This window comes from Panicum virgatum, chromosome 1N (genome assembly GCF_016808335.1).
Source record: "Panicum virgatum strain AP13 chromosome 1N, P.virgatum_v5, whole genome shotgun sequence".
Classification (NCBI taxonomy): Eukaryota; Viridiplantae; Streptophyta; class Magnoliopsida; order Poales; family Poaceae; genus Panicum; species Panicum virgatum.
The window spans coordinates 42838367-42851897 of record NC_053145.1 but is presented as its reverse complement, the minus strand read 5'-3'; the positions used below and the strand labels follow the sequence as shown (position 1 = coordinate 42851897).

General features: G+C 44.8%; 1 protein-coding gene across 1 annotated transcript; it reads left to right on the top strand.

Annotated features, from left to right (window-relative positions):
- Window positions 1-542: 542 nt before the first annotated feature.
- On the top strand, window positions 543-2701 carry LOC120655925 (copper transport protein ATX1-like). Its single transcript, XM_039933911.1, has 3 exons — window positions 543-849; window positions 1713-1788; window positions 2193-2701. Exons 1-3 carry the CDS (start codon window positions 838-840, stop codon window positions 2393-2395), a joined length of 291 nt encoding a protein of 96 aa, XP_039789845.1. The 5' UTR covers window positions 543-837; the 3' UTR covers window positions 2396-2701.
- Window positions 2702-13531: the final 10830 nt, after the last annotated feature.

Sequence of the window (13531 nt, the reverse complement as noted above, 5' to 3'; positions counted from 1 at the left end):
ATGTCGATATCTATTATAATTTTATCTAACAAAAATTAACGTTATCCATATCCAATCGTATTCGAACAAAATATGAAAACCAACACAATATCAATAATATTCATCAATATTCGATATGTTTTCGTACCTACGGTCCGGGAGGCCTTGTTTAGTTGTGCCCGTAAAATTTTTAAAATGAAATCTTTGCATATTTGAAGTATTAAATATAGACTAATCGCAAATCTAATTATACAACTTGTCTGTAAATTACGAGATGGATTTATTAAAAATAATTAATCCATCATTAGTACATATATATACTTTAGTAATTACTGTAGCAATTTAGTGTCTAATCATAGCCTAATTAGGCTCATTAGATTCATCTCGTAATTTACAAGCAAACTACATAATTCGTTTTTTATTTCGTCTAGATTGAATACTTCATACATACATGTAAGATTCTTTTGTTAATGGGATAGTTTTGGAATTTTGAATTTTACAACTAAACAAAAGCCCAGTGGGCTGGTTCGATTGGAATTGACGATTTAGATAGGTCCATCTGGTCTGGCAGGCTCGTGGATCCCCAATTCCCCATCATCTGGTCCCCGTCGCCTTCGTCAACGGCGGCGGCGGTTGGCAACCACTAACCCACCACCGGTCGCCGGCTTCTCCTTTCTTGCTACGCCACCGGCCCGGCTATTTATGGAGCCCCCGATGCATTAAGCCAGGGCTCACGCCGACGCCGATCGAGCTACCTCCCACCTACATCTTGCGGAGTTGCAGTCCTATCTCTTCCGATCCGTCCCGCCCGCCGCCTCAGCTTGGGTTAGTTCTTCTCCGCCCGGAGATCCGTGAGCCATGGCTGCTGAGGTAATAACCAATCTCCCTGCATCCGATCCTCCCAAACCCAAAGCAATATTTAGTCCGGGTCTACTCTTTTATGAAATCGCTCCGCTACTTGACTCAATCTGTGGATCGAAATGGTCTGACCCCGAAACGGAGAGGAGCAGCAGTGTCGTGATCCTATTGACCCTTGGAGACCCTAGGATCGATCCTCCTCGCATCGCCGCTCTCTGCCGCTGCCTCGCCTCGAGACTTATTTCTGCCTCTCGCCGCCCATCGTCACGAGATTGAGCACATGGTCCTCCAGGGATTCCTCCTCCTCGCTGCCTTGTGGCTACTACTGCAGTCTTGCTCGTCGTGGCCTTGGGGCCCATGCTGACATGTGATGGTGCGACCTATACAATTTCGTGAGCAACGTGGTAGGGAGGGAGATTCGGTCCGGGGAGCCCCGTGGATTACGAGAACAAGAGGCGGGCCGATCCCTTACCCTGCTTTTATGCAAACGGGGCAGCGGGGCGCGTTCCAGGGGCACTCCGATCCGCTCCCTTTGCAGGCTGAATATTTAGTGTTAGCAAATGTTGGGGATGGGTTTTCGATTCGCAAGGATTGCAACGGGGATTATTTGGATTGTTGGCAAATGTTCTGAGTTTCAGATGTAGAATGATGCATTGGAGATTCTACTATTTGGTTATTGTTGGTAACGAGGGCTAGCTAGCTTCGTCATTCAGATACAGTATGATGTGTTTACTGGTCTGATTATCTTCATTTTCTCTGAGCTCCAGATGTGCAAGGGCATTGGAGCCCCTGATTTCCTTTATTTCTGGCGCTATATGTGAGAGCTTAAGTATATGATGTTTTCTTGGTCTGATTATCTTCAGTTGACCATGCAGACTGTTGTCCTCAAGGTGGCTATGTCATGCCAGGGTTGCGTCGGGGCGGTCAGGAGAGTGCTCTCAAAGATGGAAGGTTAGTTTTTTGTTTTCCTCACATCAACTTTAATAGCATCTCTTACCAACAAAGCCTAGCTATTGCCTGCTTGCCTGCACAATGGAAAACTCACCAGTAAATTGGTCAACTGATCCGAGAGCACAAACAACCCTAATCTGTCAAAATGTTAAAATTTGTATGTAGTACCACCAGCTTAGCACCCATGGATACAATACAAGTAGGGGTGGTAAAGGGCCCAACATTTTGAACTAGAAAATCTAAGGATCGGGCCCTAAAAGGGCCGGGCTCTAAACATATGTATTTTTGAACTAAAAATTTTAAAAGCTTTATTGGGCTGTGAAGAGGCCATTAGGGCCATGGCCCATTGCCACCCCTAAATACAAGTGATCTGCAGCTAATAATGCTTGTTCTTCTGGAATCAGGAGTTGAGACCTTTGACATAGACCTCAAGGAGCAGAAGGTGACAGTCAAAGGCAATGTCAAGCCTGAGGATGTCTTCCAGACCGTTTCCAAGTCGGGGAAGAAGACCTCCTACTGGGAGGGCGAAGCCACAGCCCAGGCTGCTTCGGCTCCAGCAACAGAAGCTGCTGCACCAGAGATCACCCCAGTCAAATCTGACGCTTGATCGTCACATAAGATGCTGTGACCCCAAAACCTTACTCTAGAACTAGCTGGGAAACCGAGTCTTGTGTGATTTGCATCATGTTGTTGCCACTCTAGCAAGTGATTGCAAATTATAGAATAAATGATAAAACCCAGTATGTCCGTCTGTGTGATTTCAGGATGAACACATCCCTTCACTACATTTTACTTTATTTTACCATTGCTTTCGAGTTCCCCCTAAACACTTGTCTAGACCCTATTGTCTTACAGAAAAGAACATGAATGAAATCCATGTTAAACCTCATAGCTTGAGGTTTCTAGATTCTAATATGATTTCATTTAATGATAATGCATTATGTTGACCGGTAAATAACTCACTTATTGAATTCAAAGTTGCTTGTTCGCAAAACTACCAGGTTTGCTTACCTGATTTCTTTTTGTGAGGAATTGTTTACTTCATTCAAAACTGTAATGATGCATTTACTTGATCACAGCCCCTTAACATTCCAATGCCTCACTTTCCTTGTTTTAGAAGACACGAGAGGGGAAAAATGCCTGCATTCGCTGTTCTGCACTTTGGTGAAAAAAGTAACATGGTCTAAGCGAAATGGTTTATCAATTATTTGCCAACCTGAAAATGTACATTGGTATATCCACTGCAAGGAGTTAATAAGTTTCACGAGCTGATACAAATGAGAAATATAACGAATTTAAGGTGGATAGCCGGATAAGAGCAATTCTTGATGAATTAGCTCGAAGCTTGGTTTTGGACTTTTGGTTTCCTAGCATGTTCTTTTGTTTGGTCTTTATAAACTTATATGCTTTCCATAAAAACAAACACCCTCTTTTCCTAACAGAAACTCTTGGCCACAGTCCACAAGCATCACAAGCTTTCACGAACATGTCAAAAACACGATATATTATTAAGAGCTTTGTTTTTTTCTTGAGGAAAACTACGACAACATTTAGGTTGCCTGAACTTTATTGCATTAAGGAGACAAAATTACATTGGAATTTACAAGGAGCACCACCAGGCTAGAGAGGAGGAGAGAGAAGAGCCTAAACTACCTAAAGCTAAAAACTGAATTACATTGGAAAAAAATTACTCCAAGCTACTAGCTTTAGCCTATCCTCAGGGGATGAGCACCTATTGAACCAAAGGGAGAGATCTTCGCTGCAACGCCTTGAGATCATTAAATTAGTTTCATCTTCGTGTCGAAAAACTTTGGCATTTCTACATTTCCAAATTTTCCATAGGACACAGGTGAGGACCGTACTGCGGATCCGCAAGTTATTTTCTGAAAAGGGATTCACCGGCCAAAGCTGATCCATTTTGAGAGTAGCAGGGAGCGACACAACATCTAGACCGATGAAGCACCAAAAACTATTGCTGCGTGGACAAGCAATGAATAGATGAAAGCAATCTTCTTCCAAGGAGCAAAAACAGGCATTGCCTATCACTATGTATATTGCAGCGCAGGAGACGTGATCTTGTACTTAATCTGTTCTTGTGTAATAGCCAAAGGAAGAATTTGCACTTCTGAGGACAGTAGTTTCGCCAGATGGCAGGGGCAAAAGGATCATCCCGTAACTCTTGAAAGGAGATGAGATAATTGTCTCTTGAGGTCAGAATTTTACCATTGATTCGAAGAACGCATTTGTCTTTGGTGGATTCATCAAGCTGAACAGATGCCATCAAGGCCAAGAGCTCCGCTAAATCCTAGGTCGCAGCTGCAGTTAATCTTGGCCAGAGGGAGAGCTGCAAGTTTGAGACAGAACGGCGAGCAACCGAGGCGTTCGGACGTAGGGTATGTGAAAACAAGGCAGGGAACATATCTGCCAAGGTGATGGATCCAAACCACAAATCTAACCAAAAAGCCATCATAAGGCCATTTCCAATCAAAACTTTAGCCTCATTTCTAAAGGAGGGAAGCTAATCATAAATGTCTTTCCAAATCAAAGTTATCAGAGAGATATCATCACCAAAATCAAAGTGATCATTCCAATCGTAAGCGTTCCTGAGCCAATCAATCCAGGGAGCAGATGGTGCACAGTGGAATTTGAAGAGAAACTTCTTAAGGAGGATCCTGTTTTTATTTGCCAGATTTGGAACACAAGACCACCTTTTTCTTTGGGCAGGGAGACATCATCCTAAGCAACTTTATATTGACTCCCATGGCACTTACTTTCTCCAGTCCATAGGAAAGCACGTTGTCTCCGGATCAAGGATTCAGTAGTGCCTTTAAAGAGGTGAAGTGAGCTAATATGGTAAACCGACGCAGAAGCAAGCACATAAGTAACAAGGGTGGTTCTACCCATTTCATTCAACAGATGCCCCCTTCACCCTGCCAAGTATTCGGAAGCAGCAATCATAGGCAAGAAATCCTTGGTGCAAAGCTTTGTGGTGAGAGAGGATGGCTGTGACAGAACCGCCAAATTAAAATTCTAATTAAGCGTAATGGCCGTCATTTGAACATATCGAGCGCATTAGCTTAACGGCTTAATTTGGCGATCACTTCTCAACCCACGTCCCGATCGAAACAACACCGATAGTCCCACGCGAAGGTGGCGCAGATGGTACAAACACGACATACATTCGAAAATACAACAATATACATAAGACTCAACCTTGAGTTTTACAAACCAAGTTTGAATACATACATAATCTATAAACTTTACAATACCGAAAATAAAGTCCGAATAGAGGAAAGGATCTACAACTAACAAAGAGTACCCGAGGAGATCCCTAACTAAGCGTCGGGCTCCACAACCTCCCATCCCTCTGCATCACGACGGATGAACTTAACGCAGCAGGGACAGAAGTCGACATTCGGGTGTCCTGAAATAATTGTGGCAACAAACCCTGAGTATACTAATACTCAGCAAGGCTTACCCGACCATGGGTATACATAGCCCCTATCTAGACATGCACGGCTTTCTGGCAAGTGAGTTGTTTTGCAGAAAAGCATCTATAGTTTGATCCTTACTTTCAATATTTTAGCCACATGTTCTATATAGAAAGACTCTCATCTAATGTTGGCATCTCTAAAGCAATCAAGTTGAAGCATTACAAATATGATTCAAAATAGTACCATCATTTAGCACCAATATTTCTAATTCATTCCTACGAGGCGACAAAGAGATCAAGGCCCTCATATCCGCGAGACACGGCGAATCGATCCGATTTAACCTTGCAAGGTGGACCTAACCAACACGGCACGTATAACCCCCGTCGGACCACACGCACCAACCCTTCCCCTCCCCGCCTCGAACTACAGGACCGCTCCACCATCATATGGTCAGCCGAGCTCAACATGAGACCACCAAAAGTAATACATGCATCCTCAATTCTCTGCGACTACTCGACTACCCCAGGAGGTGAGATGGAGTCATATACTTTCGAAGCAAGGCAGTACTAGGCTTACCGGTTTCGACTACCTCCTACTCCCGGCATGCGGTTAGTACAATTCAATCCCCGATCAGCACTGCCACAACGACCGGTCCTTAATCGACACAGACGGGGCTAAGACAACCAGGAACCATGTCCTGCTGCCATACCTAAACATCCTCATCTTTCCCCCGTCCGGTCTCAAATCTCCATTTATTCCATATCGAATTCAACATCTTATGTACTGGAATATAATTATATCTCATCTCTTGCGAGTAATCCGGAAATTACTCGTCTTCTAAACATCATATATCTCGCGAGTGCAAGAGATCACTCGTCTTCTACCAGAAACTCATTAAGCATAGCACTTCTATCGTCTTATACATACTAGTATAACTCCGGGAATCCTAGGGATCATGCAACTAAGGTTCCAAACAATTCCTAAACCTAATGCACAAGTAATAGTTACGTATATATGTGTCATAATTTAACATAATAGGATATGCACCGGGGCTTGCCTTGTGGCTGTTGCTCAGAACTAGGACCAGACGGGCCTTGGGCTGGGTTCTCACGCCTCTCCTCCTGTGCTTGATCCGGCTGCTCCTGCGGTGCCGCAATCACCTCAAACACGGCGTCCTCAATGGCGGGTGCTACACGAATGCATATGAAATAATTAAGTGCAGCTCAATGATGCTACTACTACACATCAAACTGAAATGCCTTGCGGACCGTCCGCGGTTCAACTCTGCAGACCCACCAGACCCAATTACCTCACTGGACAATTTCTATACTGGCTGGCGGACTGTCTGCTCACCCTTAGCGGACTGTCCGCAATACACCCACGCCAAACCTCCAGAGACAACGACGCCTCTGGGAAGATCTTAAACTCTATTGCGGACCGTCCGGCCCCCCTTGGCGGACTGTCCGCAATTCATTCTGCCAATTCACCAGAGACGACAACGTCTCTGGACAAAATCCTAGACTCTACGGCGGACTGTCCGGCCCTCCTTGGCGGACCGTCCATAGTTCACCCCTGCGAACCCCACCAGACAATTTCGTCTCTGGACAAACTTCGATCCCTACAGCGGACTGTCCGCTCTCCAATAGCGGACCGTCCGCTGTACAATTTGCGAAACCACCAATGACAACATCGTCTCTGGACAACTTCTAACCTGACCGGCAGACTGTCCGCGCCCACCTAGGCGGACCGTCCGCGACTCATATCCCTGGACACCGCACAACAAGCAGCAGCAAGCGCGGCGGCGGCGGCGGCGGCAGCCGTTCACCGGCACCGGCGGCGCACAACAGAAGGGGAAAAAAGGCCTGAGAGCACAAGGAACTCACCACGAATCCATTCCCGCGGTCGGTTCGGGCGGAGGATGACTGGAGAAGCGGATCGACGGTGGAGCAAGCTTCAAGCGCCTCCAATGGTGACCGGCGGTGGTTGGGCGATTCCGGCCGGGGAGAAGCCGGGCTGGGGGTTGGGGAAGGTGGAGGAGGTGCTGGGGACGATGCTCGCGCAAGGAATCGAGGTGTGATGGCCGGAGGAGGGAGATCAACGGAAGGAGGGCGACGACGGGGAGAGCGGACGAGCTCCGCTCATCACTGGTCGAAGTGAGAAGAAGGAGGAGGAATGACAGGCGGGTCCCACATCCATCTAGATAAATATCTGGGCGTCGCCTGGGCGGACCGTCCGCCGCCCCAGAGCGGACTGTCCGCGAGGCAGGTGTTACAATGGCCAAGGTATGGCTGGGGAAAGAGGAGACATGGCATTCAGAAATGGAGGCAAGGTGGCTAGCATAGTCTGCATCAATGAAATGGGGAGTTAATTACTTTTCTCAAAGTTTATGTGTAACCTAGTGGCTATAGAAAAGATTTGGAGTGTCACTTTTAAGGCAAAAAGTTGATTTTTATCTGCTTTGAGAATTATTAAAGTGTCATCTGCGTATTGGAGAATAGGACAGGGGGCACTGGGGACAATTGGATGTGCAAACACACCATTTGCAGCAGCACTGGTGAGTAGTTGTTGAAGGACATCAGCCACAAGAATAAAGAGATATGGGGAAAGAGGACCACTTTGTCGTAAACCTTTCTTACAATTTATCCATTTCCCGTTGTCAGAATGTTCGCAATCCACTCTCTCCATTTGGCAGGGAACTTCTTGGCACTCAGGACACGGTCCAGCACAGCTCATTCAATATAATCAAAAGCTTTTCTGAAATAAAGCTTTAAAGTAACCGTAGGGACACCGCGCTTGTAGGAAGTTTGTAGAAGCTCAGCGGCATAAATAAAATTCTCTGAAATACTCCGGCCCTTGATAAAACCGGTTTGATCAGGATGAACAAGATGAGGGACTAAAGGCTACAGTCTAGTGGTCAGAACTTTGGCTATAAGTTTCAAAGGGCAACTTTGTAAGGAGATGGGTCGAAATTGGTCAAGCCGAGTAACACCAACTTTTGTTTTGGCAAAAGAATGATATAAAACTTGTTGATTCTCTGTAGATCGGCACTATTGTTATAAAACTCATCAAAGAGATCAAGGATACGGGGACTCACAAGATTCCAGAAGTATTTGAAAAAAGCTGGACCAAAACCATCAGGGCCAAGGCTAGAGTCATTTTTCATAGCCCACAGTGCATTTTTTATTTCAGGGATGGTGAAATTTGCAACGAGGGAAGAGCTCTGGAAGGAATCAAGAGCAGTAGGGGCCAGCAAGGAAGCTAGGTTGTCGAGGTTGTTTGTGGGAGAGGAAATTCCAAGTAGATTGTGGTAAAAGTCATGAAGATCTTCTCTTTTCCAGAATGAGAATGGACAGTAGAATCCCCAAGGTAAGGTACTTGTATTTGATTTTTCCGGAGACGTATAGTGGCACACATCTAAAAAATATTTTGTATTGTCATCACCCAGGTCACAATCTCTCACTTTCCCACGTCTCAAGTAATCAGCCAAGAGTGGTATTAGTATACTAAGAAATTTTTTGACCAAAAAACCTGAGACGCCGTCCCAGATTCCCTAAGGGCCAGAGTTCCTCAACCTTGTCGAAAAAGTCAATCACAATGCCGCAGTTTGTGACTAAGACACTTGGGTTTTTGCGGTTTTTATCCCACTTTTTTGCGGCATCACGTACTCCCTTAAGATGAAGACAGATGGACGCAACAGCGTTGTTATCGTGTTGTAGAAGGCTTTCCCAATTTTGACTGGCAATAGTTGGGAAGGAGGAGGAGCCTAGCCAGTGGTTATTGAAACGAAAAACAGAGGGCTTGGATACCGAGGTGGCCGCTTGTAAAACAATGGGCACATGATATGAAGTGACACGGGTGCTAGAAGAAATAATGGTGTCAGGGAAAAAAACTACTCCAGTTAAGATTAACTAGAGCGCGGTCAAGGCGGCAGAGAGAGTGGGCGAATCCTGGTTATTCGACCATGTAAAAAGTCTGTCGAGGAGAGGGATGTTCTGAAGGCAAAGATCGTTTATGAAATCGTTTGAGCCAATTAACCTCCATTGCATTGAAATTAGACCAGTCTCAGTGGTAAGTATCATCGCACAATTATCAACATTGTGAACTAGGTAATCGAGTTGTCTCATATCTCATAATACTCTCCTTTCTCTCTCATCTTTCTTGTCAGCAAATTTAATGTCCATGACACTTTCATTACACTCCCATTAAAATTGGCTTTATCACTGGATTTCTCATTTGGGAAGCGAATAAGGTTGAAGTCACCAATAATGATCCATGGACCATGGACAGAGTCAAGAAAACATTGTTTACTCCCATGGTCGCAGGGACCATAAACAATAGTAATACTGAAAGAGACATCCATTAACATGTGGGAGAAGGTTGAATGTATAAAGTTGATGTAATGGCTATCATTTGTGGATTATATAACTTACTGTTGGATTGGGTGGGGTCTTAACTTGTTGGTCATATGTGGATTATAGTCGACAACTAGAGTGCAACCTAGTTAGTTATGCAATACAATCCACACATGATAAACCGATAGTCAAAGTACATACCTTAAACAATTTCAGTTCTATAACAGAAAACACATTTCTAAGAGGGGAGGACAGGACTGCAGATAGTCTGAAAAAAAACAGATAATTCGTTTAGGCAGAAAACACATTTCTAAGAGGGGATCAAGGAACGAACTGTAAAAGAAACAAAATAAATAAGAGAAAATTGAAACCCGGACGACACTGGTATACCATTCAGGATGCTTCTATCTCTCCCGGCGTGCTCTTCGTCGGGGAGAAGAATTCGCTGGTGCTGCTTCCGAGTTTCCGACGAGCCCAGGACGGCGGCGCCGTGCAAATGCTTGTGACCTCTGGTGTCGCAATGGGCGGGCGGGCCTTGCTTTGATCTGGCTGAAACCTAGAAATAGATGGGCCAACAGCGCGAGGACTCTCGCGGTTTTTTTATTTTTTTATTTTTCAATTTTGTTTTTTATAAAAATATATTTTCGTTTTCGAAATTTACAGGAATATACCCTGGCCGCCCGGCTGCCGGGCGGCCGGCATCCGGTCGCCCTGCTGCGGGGCGGCAGGGGCTTTTCTGCAAAAAAATTCGCGAAAAATTTGTGCGCCGACCCCTGGAGGACCGGTCGCCCGGCAGAGGGGCGGCCAGGCCGCCCGGCAGTGGGGCGGCGGGTCCTGGTCGCCCGCCAGCGGGGTGACCGGCTCCCCCACCCTTATATAAGGGTTGGCTGGTCCCCCGCCCCTCATTTGCATTACTAAAATTCCAGAAATCAAGAAAAGAGATGGAGGGAAGGAGAGAGGGGAAGCCCTACCGGATTTTCGAGCCGGCGACTGCAGGTAACTAAAATTCTTGTACGCTTTACAAATAGATTATGTTGTAATTATTTTTGTTGACACAGTAAATTAGCAATCAGTTTAATATCATTATTGTGTGGCCAGATATGTCGAGCAAGCTTCATTTTCAAGTTTATTATGGTGACTACTATATTTCTCATGATGCGTATGGAGTAAATTTATCAGCTTTTGAACACCGAGAGTGCGGAATAGATAAACCCTTAGAGAGGAGTTTTGGTTCCATAGGCAAATGGCTTCACGAGAAATTCAATGTAAATTCAAAGACTCATTTCCTAACCGTTCAAACTGTGACGAATTGGGCAACTAAAGGGGATTTCTGGGAGTTGATGCTTATAACAAATACCGAAGAATGGCGGACTTACATGCAAGCAGCTCTTGACCGCGGGTGGCCTCTTGCAATGCTAATTCAGATTCACCAGAAGGCAGCTCATTTTCGTGAAGGGTCAACAAGTACATCATCTCATATGAACCAATCAGTGGAACAAGAAAATGAAGATCAGAACATGCATGTCATAGAACCTGAGCCGCAAGGTATAGCTGATCAGGTAGGAGAAAAAGAAGATCAGAACGTGCATGTCATTCAACCTGAGCCGCAAGATTTAGCTGATGAGGGGGAGCGGATACTTGGAATAGTGAAAGCTGTAGAGAATGAAGACCAGGAGGCTCGAATGATGGAAGAATGTGGGGACTCATCAGACGATGAGGACTACCCGTTGCTAGGTGAATGGCGAGACAAGGGTTTTGGAAATCCAGTGATACAGAATATTAGGGGTAATGAGTACGAATACAGAGAGAATGAGGTTGTGCAGGGGGCAAAGTATCCTTGCATTGAAGCTGTGAAGGATGCTGTGAAGCTTTGGGCTATATCGTTGAGGAAGAAATTCAGAGTTGTGAAGTCTAGCAGCAAAGAATATGAGGTGAAGTGTGTCAATGGTGATTGTACATGGCGAGTACATGCCTACAAAGGCAAGTACAAGACACACTGGGAGTGTTCAATTGTTACACCACATATATGTAGATTAACTGCTGTTGCGCAAAATCACTGTAATATCACATCCACTTTCGTATCCAAGAAGATGTATGGGGTGATTCTCGACAAAATTAATTATGAGCCAAAATTGATAATTAGGGACATAGAGGACCATTTTCAATACAAAATCAGCTATACAAAGGCTTTGCGGGCAAAACAAAAGGTGTTTGAGATGAGATTCGACACATATGAGGCATCATATGATAACCTGCCTTACATGCTGTCAGCAATTGTGCAGAGAAATCCTGTAAACGCGACTGATACCTACATTGTACCGAGTTTGTATGGGGGACCTGGATTTCTGCTCCGTGCTTTCTTCTGCCTTTGTGCATGTGTGAGGGCATTTATGTATTGTCTTCCTGTTCTGTGTATCGACGGCACATTCTTGACAGGGAGATATAAGAGGACAATACTGTCAGCGATTGGAGTTGATTGCAACAAGCAGGTGGTTCCCATCGCCTTTACTTTTGTTGAGAATGAGAACACAGAGAGCTGGTACTGGTTTCTTTAACGTGTGAAGACTCACGTTGTTGCTGCAAGGCCTGATGTTTGGCTCATCAGTGACAGGCATGCAGGTCTTCTAGCAGCAATAAGGCAACTACATGAAGGAAGTTGAGGACAACTCCTCTATAGCCAGATGTTGTGAGTAGGTGGTGCATAAGGTATATGTGTGCAAACTTTTATGAGCACTTCAAGAATAAGAAACTTATGAATTTGTTCAAGAGGTTGTGCACTAAGAATCAGTAGCGGAAGTCCGATGCTTTGTGGCAGCTGCTAGATAACATGTGCGCCGAGCTGCTAAAATAACAGGTCTCAACCTCCAGCCGTAGACGTTCAGGTGGCGGATCTTTCACACAGTGGATCAAGTATGCACCTAAGGAGAAGTGGTCAATTCTATACGACACTGGTGGGCGTCGATATGGGATCGAGACAACCAACCCCGCAGAGTATTACAACATGGTAATGCATCATGTTCGTGGATTTCCTCTTGTTGGCATAGTTGAGTTCATCATGTACGGATGCACAAGGTACTTCAGAGAGTGGTACCAGGCAGCTGCTGTCTTGCTTAATGATCCACGAGTTGTTTTTTCTAATACGGTCACTAAATATATGAAAGAAAAGATTGAAAAGGCTCAATATCACAGAGTGGTCTTTATGGGCACAAAGAATCAAAGGTTTGAGGTTTTATGCAAGGACAGGACAGGTCAGGGTGTCCGCAGACAAAGGGTGGTTCAGAATTGCTTGATAACGTCGGAAGACAAGGTGTTTTGCAGATGAAAGAAGTCACAACTTCTTCACTTACTATGCTCCCATGTCATTGCGACATGTTCAGAATCTGGGTTGGAACCTGGGGTTTTTGTTTCTGAATATTACAGAAAAGAAACCGTTGTGCACATTTGGGGCCATGAGATATATGTCATAGGCAGTCTGGGATCATTCACTATACCAAATATCCCTCTAATGTACATTCCCAGTCCAGATGCTAGGAGAGGGGTAGGTCGACGGTAGACACTTCGTATCCGTAACGGAATGGATGAGTCTGATGCAGGAAAGAAGAAAAAACGATGCAACCTATGTGGAGCAGACTGTCACAATTACAAGAAGTGCCCTAAAATGCATGAAGATAATGCTGGTGCCGAGGTTGGACCTTCTAGGAATCCCACCGATGGATTGCCTCCGGATTTTGGAGCCCGTCCCGTTTAGATTTCGTTATGTATGGATATGTATTTGAACCAGATCGTAGCATGTAACAATACAAAGATATTTGTGTAGTAAGATTTCTTGGTTGCAGTTCTAAATGTGTAGGTTGCTTGAATTAGATTGCTCACTGAATATAGTGTACTGAAAATAGAAGGATAAGGTAAGTTACGAACCATAAATTCTCGGCTTGCAATACAATTTTGTAAACAATG